General features: G+C 33.5%; 1 protein-coding gene across 12 annotated transcripts in view; it reads left to right on the top strand.

The window, feature by feature from the left end:
* The window catches only part of LOC126745325 (C-type lectin 37Db-like), a 501,974-nt gene that overhangs the window by 34,758 nt on the left and 441,788 nt on the right, over positions 1–25,428 (top strand). For 2 of the 12 annotated variants that reach the window (XM_050453098.1, XM_050453107.1), the window contains 2 exons: positions 12,873–13,034; positions 13,094–13,364. The exons of 7 other annotated variants lie outside the window; for them this stretch is intronic. In XM_050453098.1, the coding sequence (XP_050309055.1) occupies positions 12,873–13,034; positions 13,094–13,344 (413 nt within the window). In that variant the 3' untranslated portion in view covers positions 13,345–13,364. Of the gene's footprint in view, positions 1–12,872; positions 13,035–13,093; positions 13,365–25,428 lie in introns of those variants that run through there. 3 more of the 12 variants (XM_050453103.1, XM_050453117.1, XM_050453102.1) reach the window with 2 other exon arrangements.

Here is a 25,428-nt window from a genome sequence, read left to right as displayed (position 1 = left end):
GTATATTTTCTTAAAGTGTGTAGAAATCTTAAATTGATTGATGAGGTTTAAAGACTCTGTGTAATCCATGGTTTCTTAGGCTTCATTTTTATCTTTTTCGTGGGAAAACTCATATTGAAAATGCTCAACAAAGTCACTAAAGTCGTTAAGAGGAACAAGAGAACGATACAGCACCGTCCAATCAGTCTTATTGCATACATTTCTAAAGCGTCTAAAATTCGCATCGCTGTAGACTATACCGAATAACTTTTTTCCCTATTTATTTCAGAGTTCGTATTTCAGAGTTTATTAGTTCAGAGGCTAAATTTAAACAGATGTAATCAATTAATGTTTGGGAGCATGATGGGATCCTTATTGGTTGTATAATAACAATTTGTAGATTAAACAAAGCCACAGATTTTTTAGGCTATCAGATTCATGCGAGTCTGATAGATAATCAATATTGAGATCGCCACAAACGATTAACTTTGGTCTCACTGGAAATAGTGTTAAAAACATTTCAAAGAGTGTTAGAAACTCCCTAGTATTACATTTGGGAGGATGATAAATAAATATAATATAAAAGTTAAGAGCTTTTATATAAACGACAGAAAATTCAAATTTACCCTCAGTAATGTATTCATCAAACCTTTTAAAAGTATTGTTTATATGCTAGAATCATAGTGAGGCGCTATGATTCTAGCAAATAACAATTGCTAGAATCATACACAAAAGGGAGATCTTATGATACGAGTACACGAGTAACACGAGTAGCGCCAGTGCTACGAAGGTGTCTGGATATTTTTCTTAAAGTTTTGCAAGTTGTCCTGTTCAGGAAAGACATGCCTTGGACGTTGATTCTGACTGGTTGACTCGCACCTTTTAAGTTTAGAAATCTGCTTGGTGCTTTTTACTTTATCGAACCACAGTTTGCTGTCTAAAGAGCTTTTTAAAGTTGCCGGAATATAAGCTTAACACCTGCCAAAATTACCTCTGAAATCTCGCTCCCACTCGCTGAAGAATCTCTGGACCTAAAACAGGTATTATTTCAAGGAAACAAAGAGACCAACTGTTTTAAATGTCTCCAGTTGGCTTATCTATACTGCCAAACTCTACAGGGCATGGGTGGATCTTCAGTTTTAATTTCTAGTTAACCTGTTGCAATTAATAATTTATGCTGTAACCTTTGGTTACACCATATAAGTACTCAGCTATGCTGAGGCCCGTTGGCTAGCTTGTACGGGTTAGCTTAGGGGGGTTTACGATTGATCCCCTGAATGCCAAGGTGGTGTCGGTAGGTTGTGGGTCTCAAAAGATTGTGGGTCGATTGGGCGCCACAGACGATTCGCGAGGTGAACCTACCAACATACCCTCCGTGTGTAGGAACAGTGGAAAATAAATAAAGTTGTTGAAATATAAAGATAACACTTTATTTGGTATCTTCGTTTCCTGGTGGTCTGGAACCTACTTGGTTATCCTCGACTGCCCTCTCTGTACCTCTAGGTCACAATCAGCCTCAGTGAGTTCAGTACATTAAACAAGCGGCATTAATAATGACTGATTAAATATCTACTGCAGATTAAATACTGCTTGAACAGATACTACATGTATAGCATGAATATATGGCAGCCGATGAGCTAAAACAAAAAGAAAATTACCTCATGCTTCAGAACCAATAAATTTCTGACCTTACATATATGAAATTTAAAGAACATCAAATTTTAAAAAAATAAAGAGAGAATTAAATTTACTGTGATATCTCTGGTTTGGGCCTTGCCTATGGATGACTCATTATATTAAAAAACAAGCTCAAAAATATGGGCCGGCACATATTATGGCTTAAGTCAAGTTGAAGGGTCGGCTGTTCAGATCAGAAAGAAAGCTAAACGTGATCTCTTTGTAACCCACATATAGATTCACCGGAACTTAAAAAATGACAGTATAAATAAATAAAAACAAATTTAATATTAAAAAAATGACGCTTCCAGACAATCAAATGAGTGTCTTTTTCATAAATGACACTGTAATTATTAAAATTAAAGAGAAATATTGATACTGATACATCATATAAAATAATTAAATAAGTCCAGCGAATCTACATTGTGGTGAAAACAAAGCTTATTAAAAATATAGTAATTCCATCTGATCTGACTACCTGCCCGCAATCCGTCAACATTATGCCGGCCGAAAAGGTCACCATAATAAGGGCTGGGATTCTAAAATCACGACTCGATCTCGATACGATCACGACTTCGAATTCGATCGCGACTCGGTCGTGACGAGAAAGGTGATTCTAAATTTCAGTCGTCGGCTAAACTCGTTTTATTTGATTTGATTTAGGTTTCTTGGTATATATTTGTTATTTTCCCTAATATTTGACAGATGAAAACGTCAATTGTCTTTTCTATTGATAAACACTAAGAATTTTCATTTATTTTGTTAATTTTTTTTGCCTTCGTGTTTTTTTATTTAAATATATGCCTATATTATTTCTTTAAAATAAAAAAATATCGTTTAAAACTACCACTATCCATTGAAAAATAATCATTCAACTTGTGTTCATCCACTTTTGGTTTTAATATGGCAACATGGGTGCAATCAATAGGACCTATAACACCAGGGAAATTAGATCTCTCTATAAATGTTAATTAATTAATTTCTCTCATCTTTTATATTTGAAAAATTAATCGGTCAGCAAGGTGATTGTCAATAATTTCAGTAATTTTATGGATCCAACGACTTGCAGTAGTTTCGCTAATTCCAAATTTAAAATCTTGTCCAATGCTTCTTTGGTAATAATCTGTGGCATAAAATCTTGACATAATAAAACTGCCCATTCAATGATAACTCTACTTCCTCTGCCTCTATTATTAACAGAAGGTTGTGGATTTGTGGAAAATAGGGTCGAATTAAATATATTAGTTATTGTGTTTAAGAAAGCTTGATATACTAATAAAAACCTGGTATAACTATTGACAACTGATTGACCTGATATAACTATTATGATATTAACTATATTGACCTGGTATAACTATTAAAGTATGACTATTGGTATTTGGTAAACAATAAATGAAACAAATACGTTTAAAAAAAGATGCTGTCACATTATGCACGTATTAAAAAGGAAGAAGCTATATCGTCTGGTGTATAAGATATACCCAAGCGTGTCGTCAACAAATCGTTAAAAACTAGACAATCCGCAAGACACTCACGACTGAAAATTGTATTTAGAATCAGTCATATCGAGTAATCGTGTCGAATCTTGATTTTAGAATCCCAGCCAAGGTCACAGGCATGAGCACCATTGACATGAAATATAAACGTATATTGAAATGTTCAGACAGACATTCCGAAGCATGGGCAACCCGCGCTATTCCAAGTTAAAGAAAAAAAGCTTATTTTACTTACTTTAAATTACAAATAATATAGTTAACGAAAATTATAAAATAACGATCAATGGCATAGGATTCCAAGTAAGTTCCTGTAGGAGATATATATGTATATAATAGAGGAGAACAAAATATCTACAAAATTATATTATCGTGAGGTCATACAATTCGGGTGATACATAATACACAATTAAAATAAATGATAAATAAAATCTTATGTAAGTAACAAAATACATAGTTATCTTAACAATAGAAGTAAAGGCCTTAAATACTATGCGTAGGTGGTTTCCCAAAACCATTGGTAAATAGCAAGTACTTAATGCCATCTATGCACACTCAGAGCAAGAGAATGGTACTATCGATTTATAAGTTTCGCCATTTTATGAGTAAAATGGAATATTGAGATTGTTATATATTAAATTATTGTAACATAACATTGACATCACATTACAAATTTGCGATCTGATGTTGCATGTACGGTAGTGGTGCATGTACGGTAATATTGTACGAGTCAGGATCCGTCGCCAAAAACAGATGAAATGATAATTTTTTTGATAGAAATATTTAAATCTGGTTTCTCTTATTCTAATATAAATATTCACAGATCAGCTCTTGCAATGTTACTTAATTTTAAAGAAGAAGAAAAGAACATGACCAAAAGATTTTTAAAGGGTTTATACAATATTAAACCTCCACAGCCAAAGTATAATTATTTATGATATCTACATCCAGTATTAGGAGGATTGGCAAAATGGTTCCGTTACAAGATATTTCGCTTAAAAAGTTAACACTAAAAATGGTGGTAATATTATCACTAATTTCAAAAAATTGAAGATAGCACGGAGAATTAAATAGCAAAAGAAGGTAGGTTTATTGGGATACTCCGTAAGACGGGAAGCAGAACAAGTAAAGATGGTACCTGCCGCCACGTGTTTCTGCTTTTTGGCTTCTTCAGGGCAGGGCAACCAGAGAACCAAAGGAAAAAAAACATAAGGGATCACGAACAGGAGCAAAAAACCAATTTGTAATTTTTCGTTTTGATAAAATTTGTTTTGCTATTTAACTATAAGTAAGTAAGATAGTAAAGTATGTAACTTCTAAACGACTTGCTGAACGGAGCAAAGGTTTGACAGTCATTTATAGAACAACATGGGATACTAATTTTGTTATATAATAAATAATAACAAAATTCCAAACATTTTGATGTATCATATGCCATACCTTTTTTAGATTGTTTTTAAGATACAGGGAGTTAAAAAATTTCATAATCTTAAAGAGGGTTCTTTTAAATCTTTTTCTTTAACAAGTGTTCAAAATGTAAACCATTTACTATTTGGCAATGCCCTAAACATACTACAAACCCATTTTGAACGTTTCTTATGCATTCTGGAAAAATGTTTCAACACTCTTGCCTTATTCTAGTTTTCAACTCCTCAATATTTGCCGGCATGGTCACATAAACTTTGAATTTTAAATATTCCTAAATCCAACGGAGTCAAATCGGGCGATCTTGGTGGCCATTCTAAGGATCCTCTCCTGCCAGTCCATCTTCCTGGAAAAATAGTATCAGGATAGTTTCAAACAGGTCTTGCAAAATGGGCAGACGCACCATCTTGCTGAAACCAGATACATTCGGCATATCAGCTTCTATTGGATCAGGGAATAGAACAGCTAGATTCGGAATTAGATCTTCTTGTAAAAACTGTAAGTACCTTGCTCCATTGAAATTTTCTTCGAAGAAAATTGGGCCTGTAACTTGCTGACATAGAATTCCTGCCCAAACATTTACTTTTTCTGAGTGTGGCCTTGCCTCATTCAACATGGATTTTCTTGTGCCCCATAATGGCAATTTTGACGATTTACTTCTCCGTTCAGCATAAATGTCAACTCATCCGAAAAAAAAATGTTTTCTGTTACAAGATTATTACTCTGCATTAATTCCATAAATTGTTGGCAAAATTCACTTCTTCTATCTGCATCCTCCTCATTGAGTTCCTGGAGAATTGTTAGTTTATAAGGATGAAATTTTTCTGCTTCAAGAACCCTTACTATTGAAGAGTGGCTCAGTTCCAATTCGCGCGCTACCTGCCTAGTGGGAATATTAGGATTTTCTTCAATGGCTAATAACACATTAATTTAGGGTGTCTTCATTAAGCGCAGATCTACGAGAACTACTTATTGTTCTTACGTGACTATTTTCCTGGAACTGTTTTTCAATCTTGCTTAGAGTACTTTGAGATATTGGTGGTAAATCAGGATACTTCATTTTGGGTGCTTGTTCTATCTCCGTACCCAATCATCATCAAGATTTCAATCTTGTGGTTTCAAATAGCCCATTTCGTAAAAGAATTAAAAGAAGATTAAATCTGATTATCCGACAGGAAAGGCACATCTTGTACATTTTTAAAATAAAAAATCAAAACTTAAAAACAGGTGAATAAAAGTATGGCATATGATACATAAAAATGTCTGAAATTTTGTGCAATCTAAAAATATTGTCACACCGGGGGTTGGCCCGGTCTAGGACAAGGCCGTGTGACGGTTACATACATTGTATGTAACTGGGACCTTAAGGTACGCTTTAGCATTGAAACAAAATATAGTTTACTAAATACCTTGTATTGACAGCAAAATATAATTATAACGATTTAAGTAGAGTTACCCAAATAAAAGAGCTAATTTGACAAGGGATAAACTAAGATCGACATAACAGGATTAATAATTTAAGTACATGGGAATATGTAGCGAATTCTATAATTAAAGTGAAAGTAATGTTACGTAACTTAATAAAGTGACAATATTTGTGATCTTCTTCGATATGATAAAATGTTGTACTTACATTATTATTATTCTTGGAGCAAACATTTCACAAAGCTTTTCCGCACTGCTTTCGGTTACCTCTTCTTGCCCGAGACCCGGTCGTAACTCTGCCAAATTTCGTTCGTCGTACCCTGGTGTTAATTTTCTTTGTCAGCACAATTTCCGGTTTTTTCCAAACCATCGTTCTGTCGACAAAGTACTTTTGCAATCTTTTTTACGATGGAAATGTCTTGGTTATTTCATCATGCAATCAGGAAATTGTTACTTACACAATTTGTGGGTAAATGACCTGGTATACCGAACGAATATTTTTAAGTGATTTTTATATTAATACTATAAAATTTAAAATGTTTTTTAATGAATTATCTTCGTTTGACAATATAATAATATAATATAACATATAGGGTGTCCCATTTAAATTAAGAAAGTTGGTATTAGTTCCGCCTACATGGCACACCCTGTATAAAAGAAATTTAAAAAATGCGCAACTTGCAATCTTAATTGACGCGTCGGAGCGTTTTTCCGAACATGCTTCCATTTACTTATTATCGAATTTATTCCAAGTTACAGACTCGCACTGTAGATCAAATGAGTACACAAAGAGTTAGTGCCATATTGAAGAAGTAAATTGTAACTCCAGAAGGCGATAATGCCTGACATTGTTTGTTATTTTAAGTGTAAATAATCAATAGTGAAAACAAAAATGTTAAGTATTTGTATTTAATCAATAAATCTGTATATAAAACTTATATAAAATATATTTACCGATGAATTTCTGCTTATTTTAGAGTCTGAGATTTAAGTTATTTATAATTTTTTTTACTAGAAATATTATAACACAACCTTCTTTATCTAAAGTAAATATGGCTGTGATTATAACTTCAGATGAAAAGATTTTAATTTAATTTGAGCTTCTTTCGTATTGGAATACTTCTGGCTGCTTTACGCTACTCTGGAAAAATTATATAAATTTCTGCAAGCGGTGTTTGAAATAACGTAATATTTCAAACACCGCTTTTAGGAACCCCGCATATTAGTTATTTTTAAACATATTTATTTTATATTCTTCTAGCAAACGAAAAAAGTTATAAAATAGAGTTTTAAGAAATGCAACATATTTTAGATTAATAGAACGAAGCCTGACATACGTCTTACGTCGACAAATCTTATCGCTGGCACTAATCACCTTGTAAATGTGCTTTGTAATTTAATCTTATTTATTAAATTTGTAATGGTATTTACTGGTGCTTAATAATTTTTTAAATCCCCTCTCGATCTTCTGGATTATTTATAAAGTTTGTAGTTGGTTGTCCAACCATTATCTCGGGCGCCACCCTAAAGTTTAATGTGGATGAGGGACCACGGCCTATCGGGTAGCCTTTAAACAGTGGAGAAAGTAATCCAGCTCTTCTGTGTAAGTAAAATAATAGGCAACATTTTAACAAAATCACATTTATTCATCCCCAAACCCAACATGTCATCTCCTTGCTTACACTTCTCAATAAGTCTTACATACGGCCAAATTCAATACGGTACGGTGCGGGAAAAGGAAGGGTGCAATGAAGAGAACCCGTGTCAGTAAGCAAAATGTAAATGCGGTACGGTAATTTATGGCAGTGAATAAACAGATCAGATACAGCCCAGAGAAAATAAAGCATAAAACGGTCGGTATTAATCGGAATGGTAAGCGGTATGTCACCCACAGGATATTTAAGCGGTCTAATATGGAAAATTAATACGGTCGCTCATACCTTGGCCAACTCTGTTTAAAATGTCGGTAGACGCGGTCTTAATTATGTAGGTAGAAGATGCCAATGTTGTCAGGTTGGGAATAATATACAATGCAGGGTGCTATCTCGTAACGGTCCGACACGTAGCCCTCTGCACTTTATTAAGGAATACACAGTGTTAACCCGTAACGGTTCGGCACGCAACCTCGTGTATCCTGTGGATATTAGGAATAAGGAGATAATGTCCAATGCAGGGTGATACCTCGTAACGGTCCGACACGTAGCCCCCTAGCACTTTTTAAGGAATACACAGTGTTATCCCGTAACGGTCCGGCACCCTTGTATCCTGTGGACACTAGGAATAGGAAAAAGGGATTTACCTACCTTCATGCTGGCAACAGCGCCGGAGTGAAGGATCTGGCGGCGGTGGAGCGATGTACGGTACTGTGGGGCTTACCTCGGTCGGTTACTGCTGGCGCTTCAGTCGGTCTTCTCGGTCGGACTACTACTCAACGGACTCAGCGGACTGCCGACGTGCCGACTGCGAACTCGTGCATCGCTTTATATAGAGCACGGGCATGCGCAGTACTTAGTAAACGCGGTAACAGTAGTGGTGGCACGGACACGAACGGTGCTGAGGTATTAAACGCGATAATAAATTATTAATTAACGCGGTCGCGCGTTCATTAACAAAATAAAAACTTTCCTAACTTTACTGGGCAAAGCTTAGTTATCAATATGAATCTTGAAAATTATTAATTTAAGTTGAAAAAAGAACCGAGTAATTCTATAGATAAATAAGAGAATTACAGAAAATTTAGTAACTCGTTACAATTTTTTTTTCTTTATATTTTTAGTTATGTACGTAGGCCTGTAGGTACAATTTATAGCATATCTTTTTATAATTTTTCACCGCTGCAAAATTCATAAAAGTTTTCAAGAAACTGCAATTATTACTTCTATTTTCATATTGATTATTTTTACAAGATTTTTGCAGTTCCCATACGATTGCTAAATATTTTTATTGGTGTAGAATAAATTATGATTTTTAAAAAAATATCGTATGGCTTGTTACGATATACGCTTGTTACGAACACAACTACAGGGTGTCCCCTTTCAAATGGTCAAAAATGTTAGAGTAAATACAGGAGCCATAAAAAAGTAGTTTGAGATAGGACACCGATGGCCGGAAGAGCGCCGTTTTCAAGATACAGGGTGTTGAAATTTAAACAAAAAGTCGAGTTTTTCCTTTTCTATTAAAAACGCTTATAGCGATTTGAATAAAACTTTTAGGTTTTAAATGATGAGGTGGTGAGGCAACTTTTTGAGGAATTGGTGGGGATTTGACCTGCCCAGGGACGGAGCTGCAGCACATGTATGTTCATTTTTTTATAAAAAAAAGATACGCCACTGTTTTTGAAACATTTTTTTTAAATATTTTGTTAATTTTTAATAAAACAAATTCCTTGCATTTTGCGCTCCGACGCACCGTTTTTGTGCAAAAAAATAAAATCCATACAAAGGTCCTTCGAAACTTATTTGTCACAACGAAAATTTTAATATCATTACAATAAAACATAAATAATTTAACTAAAAAATAAACAATTTTACCAATACTTAACCTTCGGAAATTCAAATAACTTATCGAAGGCAAAAAATAATAGGCATGGGTACCCATCAACTATTGCGAACCAGGGCTATATATGTTTTTAAATAGATTTACTAGAACGTTCCTGGGTATACTTTTTTACGTCTTCCACAATCCAGCTAGTCAACAATATTCCTTAACTTCATGCTTTCCTGGAGGATACTAATTATTTCCTCCTGGGGGAAAGTTACGAAAGACTTATAGGTTAGAAGGACTTATGAAGAGTCTGACTACCTACGGGAATACCGCTACCACCGTAAAACATCTCTTTATGATTCTCAAAATCCCACTTTTGAAACATTTGACTTTTTTTTTAGGCTGTTTAACGACAGCAAGTTCCCTTCTATGTCAACTTACGCCATCATTTCCTAACATCAACTAGAAAAAATTGAATGTATTATTGTTTTCTGTAAATTAAAGGGTTGATAATAAGAAAAATAGAAGTATTAGTTAAATCTCTGTATACAGTGTGGTGACTTTAACTGGAATAAATTCAGTTAAAACTAATCAAAATTTATCTCGCAAAATTCCTGAGACCCGTCGATGTTTGTTTTTTTTTCACATTTCAAGATAGTTTTTGTATTTTTTCACCTACAGGGGCGGTGCAAATTAACCCCCACTTTTTTTTTCAATGAAAAGCCACTTTTTTTAAACTCTCATCGAAAAGAGCCCTTTTTTTTGATTAAATTGCCCTATTTACTTTTGTGATTATCTAAAGGAGAAATACGAAAAAAAAAACCATTAAATTATTAAAAGTTACGTTTAATGTATAAGATGCTCAAAATGAGCACCATTTACTTGTTGGCAAAGCCCAAGACGATAATAGAATTCGTTTCTGACATTTTCTAACACTTCTGGAGATATTTGTCGGATTTCTTGCCTAATACGTTCTTTGACTTCGTCTAGGTTTCCTGGTTTACTCATATAAATTTGACTTTCCAAATGTCCCCACAGAAACAAATTAAGTGGGGTGAGATCGGGAGAACGTACCGGCTACGCGATTGCACCTCTTCTACCAATCGATCTGTTTGGAAAATTGTCATCTAAATACTGGCGTACATTACGGGCATAATGTGGGGGAGCACCATCTTGTTGCATCTAGATTGTTTCATCATAAAAATCTGGATCAAACTGACTCGGATATAAGGCACGTAAGACTGGAACTAGTTAATGTTTAAGAAATTCTAGATATCTTTTCCCAGTTAAAGTATCATTGAAGAATATGGGCCCTACAGCTTGCCTGCCAATTAGCCCAAACATTAGTTTTCTGGGGATATTGTGTATTAGTTTCCCTCACCCAGTGTGGGTTCTCGTCAGACCAGTGGCGACAGTTCTGCTTATTAACATGGCCATTTAGGGTGAATGTAGCCATGTCAATGTTATCAGAAAAAAGGATCCACTCCGAAGATATGCGATTTTCGTCAATGGCGTTCATCATTAATTCACAGAACTGAACTCTGCGATCTGGATCGTCTTCCAATAACTCTTGAACGGGTTGCATTTAATAAGGTCGTTTGCTTGCACTTTTTAAAATTTTTAGCACAGATTTATGATGAATAAAATTTTCGCGAGCTACTCTTCTGGTTACCGGATTTTCTTCCATCGCTAACAATACATGTAATTGGATGTTTTCATCGATTTTAGAAGACCTTTGTCTTGAAACTTCCCTCACGTGCCCAACTTCTCGAAATCTGCTTTCGATTTTACTACCCGTACCTTGGTTAATAGGTGGTAAATCTGGATATTTATACCTGAATAAGTGGACAACCTCTAGCTGAGTACGACCTCTGTCCCCATAACCAATCATCATAAAGATTTCAATCTTGTGGGATTCGGATAAATAAGGCATTTTTTCAATATTAGTTAACTTATTTAACAACTGGTTGAAATTCACTTTAACAGTAACACTACACACAACAATGTCAGGTAATGTCTCGATACCAATAAAAAAAAAAAACAAGCCAAACGCAAAAAATTTACCAACACAAAATATTTCGAGACTTTTAATAATTTAATGGTTTTTTTTTTTCGTTTTTCTCCTTTAGATAATCACAAAAGTAAATAGGGCAATTTAATCAGGAAAAAGGGCTCTTTTCAATGAGAGTTTAAAAAAGTGGCTTTCCATTTGAAAAAAAAAGTTTGGGTTAATTTGGACTCCCCCTGTAGGTGAAAAAATACAAAAACTATCTTGAAATGTGAAAAAAAATAAACAAAATTCAACGGGTCTCAGGAATTTTGCGAGATAAATTTTGATTAGTTTTAACTGAATTTATTCCAGCTAAAGTCACCACACTGTATATATTGCTTCTAGGATAATTAACTAGATATTCAGTTCCTTATATATTAATAAATAACGATATTACCAGAGTTTATAAATTGATATTTTGCATACCTCAATTAAAGATTATTCTTAATGAAATATCACTTTTAAAATGTTATAATATATTAGGACCAACTTCAAGGAGTAATTCTAAGATAAGGTCTTGTATTTCATTTAATATAAAGCATTTCGTTAAATCCAAATGACTTATTACGTATTCCGATCAATTCGGAGGTGAGAATCGTAACATTAAGCTATCGTTGCTGTGTAATTATATTACCGCATCTTCAGCTTTTACCGTAGAGGAAATAGATTACAAATTCTATTCGCATATCTTTGTGCCTCAAGACTGGCATGCCATTATAAGCCAAACCAGAAAAATAAATCCTTTTAGATTGATTGACATGAATAAGTCAATTTTTTTTTCCGCAAAAATGCTTGAAGACAGTAGTACTAATCAAGCCAAAATGAAAGTGGAGTGACTGGCTTTATTTAAAAAAAATAAAAAACGATTTACAGTGTGGCAGACGGATCTGAAACACTTCGGCCTGAGGTAAGGGGAATGCAGTAGTGGAGACAACATGGCCGACTTCATTCATAAAATAGACAGTGGCGTGTGGTATTATGTGAAACTATTTAAATTCGATTTAAGGAAAATAATTTTAAAATTTATCAAAATAATTTTTTCTAATTAATTATTCATTTGTATGTCTTATGGTTTTAGAAATGAGTTCTTTTTTTTTGGTATACAGAGTGTCCCACAATCAACGTCACAGGTTACAACGTCACAACATAATTTTAGTATCAATCTCCTTGTTTGCATTGGATATGTGCAAATATTTGATATCCTTTGGTTAAATGCTGAATGGTCCTAGAAAATGGGCAACCATATCTTATCTTAAATCCTTTACTAGAATTTGTTTATAGCAATATTATTATTGTTTTTATTACTATTACGATAATATTTATATTCTTATTTATACTAGAGTGTAGCAGCTGTCCAAAGGAATACTTAGTCGGCACTAAAAAAGTAACCTGGTACCAAGCTAGTGTTTTATGTCAACAGAATGGAATGGAACTAATTTCAATAAACTCAGCATCTGAAGAAAACGCCATTGAAGCTATTTTAGCCAATTATTCAACCACAGGTATAAGCATTGGAATGATATTATTCTACATGTTTCTCTTACATGTATTTTCATTTTAGTTGGACCTAATAACGGCTATTGGACATCTGCTACAAGAAATGGAGCGTGTAGTACGGAGTTCGTTTGGTTTTCAGGTGGAAAATCACTAATTTATACTAATTTTGGTCCAGGAGAACCAGATAATTATAAAAAGATAGAAAGTTGCGTTGAACTATTCTTAGAAAATGCCAACAAATATTCCTGGAACGACCTTTGGTGTGAACACGAAGCTGGATTTATTTGTCAGTCGAAATGCTGTAATGGGCAATAAAAGTATTACAAAAAAATGAACGTACATATAATTATTATTTTCTTAATACGATAATTAAATAAGTTCGTTATAACATTAAGCTACGCTAAGCTAAGTTAGGTTAGGTTAGTTATTATTAAAAAAATATGTTGTTACCTCTAGTAACTATATCGCATCGATATGATAAACACCATTCTTCACAACGGTCCCATAACTTACTAAAGTGGATTTTTAATGTCTGATTTTCTTTCACTCTATCACTATTTAGCAGATTTGATAAGTTAATTTCTGATCTCTTCTTTGCAAACATCACACTACGAAAACTGTTCATAGCTGTCTTCCGATCTTCTTTTTTAACTTTGTGTTCATGCTGCCACAACCATCGCCACTCAACCATGCCCGAGTAACGTGAAATATACAAAGCAATAACCTGCTGTTAGGAAAAACCTCTCTTAATGCATTGCTCTCGGCGCTACTGTCATCCGTCATAATTATTCTTGGTTGAAATAACTTGCCGCACGTTTTTTTCAAAAAATGTTTGTTTGTTCGAAAAGCCAGAGTTAATTGTGCTGTGATTAGCTATACCTTAAGCACCAACCTCATTACCAACGAATATAAAAGTCACACAAGTATTAGTCTGATTACACGATTCACTTGTATCGATAAATAGCATTTCGTCAGCTAATCCCGCCTTGTAAACTCTTTGCATTATTGGAGTAATTAAAACGCAAATGATGGGATCTTCCACAGCACATAAATTAATATTGCACTCCAGAAGCTATATTTGTTTTCTTTTTAAAACATCCAATATGTCAGTACTGTCTCTGCCGCCGTAATTTTAGAGTCACCATTGTTCATACAAATGAGTTAGTTGACAATTGGGTGGATTTATTTGAGTATTAGCTAATGTTACATAAACTTCTTCCTTGTAATTTTCCATAATGCTGAACTCGTAATATGATTTAGCTGCTGCAGTTGTCATTCCAGTAGATTCATGTCAGTCAAAGTAGGATGTAAATAGTTATTTCGTAATGTCAAAGCAACGCAAATGTCTCAAAGATTGTGCGACATTTACTCTATGCGAATGAATAAAATTAATATGTATAGCGACATTCGAACCTCTCTTCAATAAAGATGATGTTTTTAAAATATGTTCCGTCACTTTTAAAAATTTTACGTTTATATTTGCCCCGCAATTGAAGTTTCTTATTGCTGCTTGGGCTTTGTTTTTTGATTTACTTCTTTCTGCCACTTGACAAACGAAAACTTATCGAAAATCGTAACGTACGGGTTTTGAAAAACGTCTTTTTATTATCCAATTTGCTTGTTTCTGTCGAAAACTTGATTATAATGTAACCACATATTTCATCATAACTGGCGATATCATGCAACGAACACTGAACTTTCTTAGTGAAGAAGTATAACTTAGTGAAGAAGTTCTTTCGAACTTTAAAACCCTAAAATCATTGGTAATTTTTGAAAAACAAACTTTAAACTGTTTCATAATTATTAGATTAAAGTCATAGGAACATAAAAGTAACCTTAAAACCACAAATAATAAACAAACGCGGATTAAACACTGCTTTGCAGATTCTGGCGCATGGCGCATCACCGCCAGCGGCGCGACGATGGAATTTAATAAATTCATGCCTATTTGAAGGTCGCATGTTGAAATCAATACGTGTTTGTAAATCAATATTGCGCTACATTTCTGTGCTGATTTCACGACCGCACGGTGTTGAAATGAACACGGAAACGCTTAGAACATTGAATATATAACGGTTTCGTCTCCGTAAATAGGTTCAGTGTAGTACCCTTATCTACATGCTTACGACCATACATATTTAAAGCAAAAATATCAGAATTCCTCGTCCCGCGTCCCATGAGCAATCCGCTAGATTCAGTCTTTATTTGTGTGCGATACGATTCACTTGTTGAAAAATAAAAAATGCCAAACAAAACGCGTAAGAGATGTCGATCTCGTTCCCGCTCGGAAGAAAGTGGCGGGAAAAATTTATCTCTACTTAAACGCATGGATAAAAGAAAATAAGAATACCCCTAAAAAGATAGTATTACGGGTACTAACAAGTTCAAATGAGGATAGTGACAATAGTGAGGTAGATAATTATTCGGTTAGTTCGTGAAGTGAGATAAAAAGTAGGAACGAGAAAAATGTAGAGGATACAGATAAATAAAATTTAAACAATACTTGGTTACGGGAAATTTGTTTCCAAATTATTCAACCAACATAAAGATAATATAGACATGTTAATGGGATACGGTGGTGGTTACTCTAGTTCAACATGTCGGTAGAGTACGGTGGTGATTACTCTATCTTGGTGTAGGATATAAAATTGGTGAATTATATCCGATTGTCATTTGATGTATTAAAGTATATTGTTGGTGAATATGCTTTAACATTTCGAATGAAATTAATAAATAAATATTAAACGCCTACATAATAATAGGTAAATTACCAAGATACGTTTTATAACAGGGTTGACCCTTAATAATGATGAAGAGGATCCAACGGTATTAAGCCAACAGGATGCTGAAACTTCAAAGTCTTTAGATGAAGGTTTATTAGATATTTCGGGAAACGATATGAATAATGAAAGTTCTTATGGTCAACCCATTCAGCCAGAGATTGTAAAGAGATGGTTACATATTTCTGGAAATGGGCTTGAAGAGACTGTTCTTAAAAACGTAATGGAGAAGTATCCCCTTCCAGAAAATGGTACATGCTTAGGCCCGCCACAATTAAATATTATGTAAAACAAGTCATTCATGAATCGGTGGAGCGCAGGGATAATAAACTGGCAACAATATAATCACGACTGGCTGCCAGTTTGTCCGCTCTTGGTCAGGTTATGACAAAAATGTTAGGAAAGAAAGGTTATTTTGCCTCAATTGTAATTATTGTTCGTTTTGTACTAGATAGTTTTAAAGGTTATAATTATTATGTATTTAACCAAATTATTGAATGTTTTCAAAAAGTGTTATTATTATTAGGTATGGGTCGTATCTAAAGTATTAATATATAAGAAATATTTTTTCAAAAAAAACTGGAATTTTTGCTTTAAATATGTGTGGTCGTAAGCATGTAGATAAGGGTACTACACTAAACTTATTTACTTCGACGAGACCTTCATATAATCAATATTGAACTTCACTTCAGGTAAGTTCGTTTAATCTTGTGATTACACTAGAATAAACATTGGCTGCTTTGGATTGAGCGCAACATCTACACAGGAGATATTTTGTTGATAAACATGCTTAATATCCATGTTGCCAGTGATTACTTAATTTTAACAGAAAAAAATAAAGTGATATAATAAATTATTATAACAGAAACTGAGTTGCATCGTTCTAAAAACTCACCTAATAATCAAAACTATTTTATACTGTATTTACACTAAACACTAATAATAATTAATATTTTTAATTTGGATTCTTTAAATCACCAAATTTCCACATACAGCGGCAAGCGAGTTATAGATTTGAAAGACGAAAAGGCTTTTTAAAAAAAATTATTTTAAGAACGTTACAGCGTTGTGACTTAACTCTACTAATGCTTAAATCTATCTAATTAAAACGATACAAATTACTTCTTAGCTAAAGTAAAAATGATAACAATGCAAAAGATCATATTCTATAAACTAAGGAATAAAATATACTATAGTAAGGGGTTATATGTTCCATAACTCCTCCCTCCTAAGAAACGAGCTTAAGGATGGTACAGGAGTGGTGAGGTCGTTATAGGACGATTTCTGAGCAGGATTTCGTCATAGATTCGTCTGGATGTGGGCTTCTCTTAGATATTCTTGGCATCAGGAATTTCTGCACCATAAAGTAGCTAATTATTGCTACTAGCAGAATATAAAGTAATATAGTATAAATGCTGGTTCTGTGGTAGAATACAGGTTGGTTCAGGGCCCGGTCAAGTCTTTGATGCTGAATCTCGATCGATTTATGAAGATGTTTGGCTTCATTTAAGTCCAGCGAGCTTAATTCTAAATTATTGAAGAGAACTGGTGTAGCTTCATTACTAGGCGGTGATAGGTTGATTTGAGGTAGTTCGATGTTTTTGTAATGGGTTTCTGGATCCTTGTAATTTTTGATGACAATGTTTCCGACACGAAGTAGAATCCAGTTCTACGATGTAGGTGCCATTTAATGGGATATTGTCTTTATTGAAACCACAAGTCTGGATAGCTGCAAGAGGTCGAGGTACGATTAGCATCCATTATCCTTCTTCCAGTTTTTCTGCGTTGTTGGTGGTAATTTGGATATTCGTCTGCTGTCATTGGGATATTCATTCTCTGAATTTTAGCATCTGTACTTCGCAAGATGCATCTTCGTCTATACGCAAGGAGTTAAAGTCTTGGCAAACGTATTCGTTGGTGGTGATCTTCCTGCATGGTTGGTTGGATTTTGCATACTTCAGCTCATTAAGGATTAGGTATTTGGTTTGCGGAAATATTACATCGTGGAAGGTTTTTGAAGGTGCAGATAGAGGATAAAGGTGGTACAGTAGATAACTGTTCTTCTCTACGATCGGCATTTCGATGATAAATATGACTTTATTTCCCTTTGCGTAACTTTTTTTATTAAGGACTTTCTCAAAAAGAAATACATTTTTAAAAGTTGATTCAAATGGGAGTTTACCGGATGTTAAACTCATAGAAATTAATTCAATTTCCTTAAATAAGTCTTTTGGACTAATGATCGATGGATGAAAGGTATTTAGTTTTGAAAAAGTTATTGCTATTTGAAGATCTTCTAAGACATCATACATTTCTTGTAAGAATGTGGTAGCATGAGATAGCATTGTTTGCAATAGAAAGAAATGCTTATCTTCAAAACTGATTTTGTTAAGTCTTTGGACCTCTTTTTGAATTTCTCTTATTTGTCATTCCAAAATATTTTGATTGGAAGTTAAATTTTTTGAGAGTTTTTGAAAAAGTTTATTAGAATTATCTATTATGGTAATTTGTTCTTGCATTAAAAGTTTTATATTATTTTCGTTTTGCATAATTGAAGCTATTGCTGAATCATAGCGCTGAGCATCCTCATTATCTAAATTGCCGGCTATACTTTTGACAATACTGCCTAATCCATTTATAAGGCCTCTTTTTTCGCGAGTTTTAAGAGAGAATGTATTTATTCGAAGTATTTGATTTTTTATTTTTTCTTTTAAGGTTGAAGCTAAATTGTATGAATTAAAATATTCTTTTTTATATAAAGAACAGTTTTCTATGTTTTTTTCTAGGTCGTATATAGTTTTTTGCATTATGAGGTATTGACTGATAATAGGGTTGATGTCGTAAATTTGAATGAAAGTCCAGTAATCAATTATGGTTTGCGAGTTTCCTAATCTCATTGGTAAAAGTCCGGGGTTCTTGGATACGTCATGAAATGTTACGTCAGGTCTTGCATGTTTGATGTTGAGGGTCCTGCAACAACAGGGGTTTTTAATTCTTTTATATGGACTACCTCTTCTTTATTGTTCTTTTTATTTTAACTTTATTATTTTCGAGTAGTTCAAGTAGTTCAAAAGGGCCTAAGAATCGTTTACTTTTTTTATTTCTGTTGGCGTTATTTTTATATACAATTTGTCCTACTTTAAATTGATATTGATTTGGACCTAGAACGTTTCTTTTATCGATAATTTTTTGTTTTTTTGTTTTTTAATTCTAATTTTTCTTTTATTTTATCATAAAGATGTTTTATCTTTTCTTTATGATTAAAGGCATAATCGGTATAATAGCCGGTATTTATAAGTTCACACGGGTCTATTGTGTTTGTGTGACCAAATGTTAGCTCGAAGGGTGTAAACTGCGTCGAGGAATGTATGCTATTATGGCATATTTCATTAAGGTTTTAACGTCTTCGTCCTTAAGACGGTCTCCTAAAATTCGAAGGTGTTCGATAAGTGTAGAGTGGAGTCTTTCGATTGGTGAGTTCGATTCATGGTGAAAAGGTGTTGTGAAATGTATGTTTATTTTATGATTCTTTAAGACTTCTTGAACGGTGGTATTTTTAAATTCAGGACCATTGTCCATTATTATCCTCTCAGGAAGACCATAAAATGAAAAATAATGGATGAGAGCTGAACATATTTCGACTGAAGTTTTGCCTTGAATAGGAATGGCTTGACCTAGTTTTGAAAAGGTGTCGACGAGTGTAAGAAAGTCTTGGTTGTCAAATTTGAAAATATCTATATGAATTTTTCTCAAAGAGACCTCTTGATAATAAAAATTCCGAGATTAGATGGGCACAAAGTCAATGGTCTCAAAAGATGTTTATTTAAAAAAAATGATTACACGTGTTTCGCCCTAAGGCATCGTCAGATCGGTAAAGCTATAGGATTAACACCACAAACATTGAAGTTAAAACAAAATTAAATACATACAAAATAAAAATAATGTTGACGTTCACATTAATTTCGGTGTCAAAAACGTGTGCGAAACACGTATAATCATTTTTTTAAAATAAACATCTTTTGAGACCATTGACTTTGTGCCCATCTAATCTCGGAATTTTTATTCATATACTTTGTTATGTCGGATTCATGGATGGCCAATAATAATTCCTTTTAAGTTTTTCTAAAGTCTCGGCTATTCCGCGGTGATTACATTTACCTTCATGCTGGTATTTCATATTAAGGATTCGCTCATCAGGTTCTTTTATAGAGTTTATTAGTTTTGTACATTTAAATGTTTTGGTCCAGATTGATGGAAGTAGTGCATATAAACATCATTAAATTCGATGTACATGGAATCATCATGAAAATATAGGTAAAAAGTTTTCTTATCGGTGGTATATGTTTTTAGGAATTCTAATATAAGTTTGGGATTAGATTTTGGAATTTTGACATGCCATATATTATGTTTCTCGAATGTTTCCCAGTTGACAGTCAATTTATTGTGTGGATTTTTGGATATAATTATTTGATATGATTTATTGTTAATAATATCATCCAGTATGGAGATTCCATCATTTAATGTGTTATGGTTGCTGCTAGAATGCGGAGTATTTATATAAGATTATGGAGTCTCTTGGGAATGAAACTCTGGTGGTGGTAGATTGACATTATCTGGTTAAAGGTTTAATTTTGAGAAATCATTAAGAGTTTGTGTTTCGTACTGATGGGGAGGGTCGTTAAAATTTTGGAAATTATATTGGGGTGATTGAATATTAGGGTTTGTATTTCTTGGAGGACCCAACTGAATTTTTGCAATATTTTAATTTTTGGTTTTGGACAGGGAGGTTTTAATTCTTTTAAAACTGATGTTATATCTGCTGGGTTTAGTTTATTGGGGTCATAGGACTTTAGAAATTGGTCAATATCTAGATCTATATCACCTGAATTATTTACGATACTTTCGTTTTCAATTGCGTTAATACAAATTCGTGAGAGTGCGTCTGCGTTGGTATTTTGGTTACCCTTTTTGTAAATAATTTTAAAATCGTATTCCCTTAATTTACATTTGGTTCTCGCATATTAAAAAGCCATACTAAAGGTCGATGGTCTGTGTAAATTTTGAATTTGCGACCAAAAAGATAAGGTCGAAAATGTTTGCATGCCCAAACTATAGCAAATAACTCTTTCTCTATCGTGGAGTATTTTACTTCGGTATCATTAAGGGTTCTTGAGGCGTAGGCGATGGGTTTGTCATTGGGAATGTTCCCTTGGGAAAGAACTGCTCTAAGTGCATAGTTGCTAGCGTCAGTTGTCAAAACAAATGGTTTGCTGAAGTCTGGATATTGAAGTATGGGGGAACTGGTGAGAAGTTGTTTGCAGTGGTTAAATGATTTAATGAACTCGGTGGTATGAATTATTTTATGATCTTTTTTAAGGCAAATCGTCATAGGCTTTGTTATTTTGGCAAAATCTCTTATAAATCGACGATAATAACCAAGTAAACCTAAAAACGACTTCAGAGCTTTGGGAGAATTTGGAATAGGGAAATTTTTAATTGCTGAAATTTTATCTGGATTAGGTTTAACACCTTCAGTAGTAACAACATGACCCAAATAATATACTTATATACCAAATATACTTCCTTTTTTAAAAATTCTAATTTGTCCAACTGAATTTTGAAATTGGATTCACGAAGTTTGTCAAAAATTTGTCTTAAACGGGAAATGTGTTCTTCCAAAGAACTGCTGAAAATGGCAATGTCGTCCAAATATACAAGACAGATTTCATTTTGAAGACCTCTCAAGATGTTATCCATGACTCTCTGGAATGTCGATGAGGCATTCTTAAGTCCGAAAGGCATTCGTTTGAACTCGTAATGTCCATTTTTAGTGGAGAAGGCGGTTTTTTGAAATATCATGGGGATCCATCTCGATTTGATGAAAACCATTGGCCAAATCAAGTGTTGAAAAATATTGGCTTCTGCCAAGCTTATCCAGAATGTCTGTAATTTGGGGAAGAGGGTATTTGTCATTAATCGTTCGTTCGTTGAGCTTACGATAATCGGTAACAAGTCGCCACTTCCGTTTTCCGGAAAAATCGAGTTTTTTTGGAACGATCCAGATGGGGCTGGACCAAGGGGAATATAACTTTTGGATGATGCCTTTTTTGATGATATTTTTGAAATTTGTTGTTTTACGTCCTGTCTATGGACTTGGACTATGGACTGGGTAGCGATAATTTTTTGTATAAATCGGTGTGTGATTGTCTAATTTAATTTGATGTCTAATCTGGTTAGTAAAAGTAAGGGGGATTTTTTCGCAATAAAATATATCTTTATATTCTAGACACAAGTCTCGAATCATTTGTTTTTCTTCTATGTTACAATGGTCTAAGCGGATGTTTTTTAAATTTTCTTTAAGCAGATTATTTTGCTCTAAGGAAAGAGGTTCATCAACTTCCATTTTTTCAACAAAATTTATATTATGAATGTCAATAAGTTCAATCATCAATCTAGAGGTTTTGTCAAATGTAGGGTTATAGGGATATCCTGAGGATTTGTGACTGAAGTAATGGCAAAATAGTTTGAGATATTAACCAAAGAACCTGGTATTTCTAAATTATGTTCAAATTTATGATAATCTAAAAATCCGGTACCATGTTCAACGGTTACTGGTACATTAACTATTTGTTGGGATCTAGGAGATACTGTCACTGAAAAATTGTAATTTTGAAAATTTTCATTCGAGATTTTATCGTCACGTTTTTCATAAATTATTGGTATTTCTGCATAAGAAGTTGTTATTTTCCGAGCATTAATATTTATACTAGCGTTTAATTGGTTCAATAAATCTGCGCCAAATAAACCATCGTATTTTTGAGAAAAATCGAAAAGATAAAATTTGTGATAGGCATTGGTATTAAATAAACTAAAAATAGGAATGTGATCGTGATATGTCATTGCGTGGGCGGTCTGAATATTAAATACCTCTTTATTGATAAAATTTTTATAAAATTTGTGTGCAATAGACTTCTAGAGCTGCCGATATCAATTAAAAAATGTGCTGTGATTTCGGGAATAAACACGTACGGTAAATCTGATCTTATGTTATAATTATGCATATTAATTACGTTGGATATTGTGTTACCTGAACTTGCTGAAAATTTTCATCTGATTTTATATTTTTACTTGAAGCGCAAGGATCGGATGTCTAAGTGTTATTGTAGTGATAAAGATCTTGCATATCTGCATAATATGCATTTTCATTGGGATATGGGTCAGATTCGTTTTGCTCTAAGAAATTTTAATAATAATCATCTTCGGAATTATTTTAGCAATAATTATTATTGTCGTTGATTTGTTGTGAGTGAAATTCTTGGTAATTTAATTTATGGGGTGTTGGATGATGAATTATGGCTGTGCCTGAACTAGTGTCCATTGGCGTCGGCCTATTTAAATTGCTTCGAGCACTGCGGCTTCTAATTGATGAACTTTGATTAAAATTTGGTCTGTTATTGGTATTTATTGGAAAATTTGAATTTGGGTTTTGGAAAAATGGTTTTTGTTGAAAATTATTTTACGGTTGTGGTTGAGAGGGCCTTGGTACAAAAGATGCATTATTTATTGGAGGATGTTGGGGGTTTAATGCAGACATATTATTTGAGGGTGGTGTTGGGCGAAAAATATTAATTTCTGGGGATGATTGGGCATTAAATGTTGGTTGTAAGAAAGGTATTGGGAATTGCTTATTATTATGGGGATATGTTTGTTGATTATTATTTGTAGCTCTAAAATGTTGATGTGGATGTGTTTTAGTCTGTGGTGGTAGGTTTACAGTTGTGTTTTGATGTTGATTTCGGCTGAAATTTATAAATTTTTCTTCTTCGGCGGCAAATGATAGTGCCTGTTCTAAATTAATTGGATTTTTAAGCCTAACTACTAACTGCATGTGATATTTGAGCCCTGCTAAGAAGGTTTTTAAAGCAAAATCATCGTAATGGGCGATTTTAATTTGTTTTTCATTTTCATCAACAACTAAAGTACTTACTTTAGCAAACAAAAGACTTCTGGTATCTTGTATTCTCATGCCGAAATTTAATGGTGGTTAATTTTTACAAGGCCTAATAGAAATTAAGTCTTGTATTAGACAGTCAATACCCCTTTAATCTGCGAATGTTAAATTTAAGGTTTCTTTTATTAAAGCCCAAGTATTTAATTCTGATCTAGAGCCAATTAAATCAGCTGCTCTACCGCCTAAAAATTTGCCTAAAATCGAATCTATTAAAATTGAATTAATAGGGTCTTCACGAATTTGACTATTTTGAAAATTTCTTAAAAGATTTTCACACGATAAAATAAATCTTTGTAACAACTTTATATTCCCATCGAAATGTGGGATGTTATCCGTTTGGTATTTTAAAAGTGGCATATCAGTAGGCATGGTCCTGGATACAACTGATACAGATTCTACCTCGAGTTCTTCCTCCGGTAAGGCAGGTAAAGTATTATTAATATCAAGGGTATTATCAGTAACAATTTAATTTAAATTAGGCGGGTCCGTTTCAGTATTTGTTATGGATAACCTTTCCAAATGAGAAAGTAATTTATCAATAATTTCAGAATTATTTTTAGACATAAAATTAATAAGAAATTACGCAAAATTACGTAACTTACGAATAAAATTGTAACTCTAAATCTAACCTAAATAAAATTGCCAATCGTAAAAACAACAGTATATGTTATCGTTTGCAATTGTGCAAAAACGGGAAAATCAAAATAAAAATCAAGTCAAAAACAATGGAAAAAGAAAGGACAATGAGCACTTACAATAGCAAAAATCCAGCGATGAAAAGCTGCATTCTCTTAGACTACGTTGCCTATAGGAACCGATGCTTGTGTTCCCAAGCCTAATCTAGGGTTGGTCGAAGTTGGACCGTTGCTGAACGCTCTTCTCCCAATAGATTTGGTCGAAGTTTGACTTCCTCCTGGGTGCTGCCTTTTCGTAAATTCACAAGGTTCGCGATTGCCGATAAACCGTAAAAACGGACCAATTCCACGATTTTTATCGGATATTGTTCGACTTAGAACTGTCAACTGCGCCAGTTATAGATTTGAAAGATGAAAAGGCTTTTTTAAAAATTTATTTTAAGAACGTTACAGCGTTGTGACTTAACTCTACTAATGCTTAAATCTATCTGAATAAAACGATACAAATTACTTCTTAGCTAAAGTAAAAAATGATAACAATGCAAAAGATCATATTCTATAAACTAAGGAATAAAATATACTATAGTAAGGGCTTATATGTTCCATAATTAGCGTACTCTTTTCTTTAAAAAAAATATTCAGTGCAAAGTCCGTATGAAAGCCAATGACGAATATATACAAGGTGTCTCTAAAAGGCCTGTACAAAATCCTAGAACATATTCCTGAGGTCAAAATAAGCTGATTTAAAGCCACTTACCTTAATCAAAAGTTGCTTCGTTTCTTAGTTAAGTTAGTGAGGTGTTAAATTTAAAAAATAAAAATAGATTTTATTTATTTTTTTTAATATATTGAGACATATCAATTTGAAAATTGGGAAATGGGGCTTCTTTGGTATGAGAAACTCGAAAATGGACATATTTTTTATTGTGGCCGATAGAGGGCGCTTCATACTGCACTGTTGATGGTGTAAAAT

Source organism: Anthonomus grandis, chromosome 15, assembly GCF_022605725.1.
Source record: "Anthonomus grandis grandis chromosome 15, icAntGran1.3, whole genome shotgun sequence".
Classification (NCBI taxonomy): Eukaryota; Metazoa; Arthropoda; class Insecta; order Coleoptera; family Curculionidae; genus Anthonomus; species Anthonomus grandis.
This window is presented reverse-complemented; position numbering and strand designations above follow the sequence as displayed.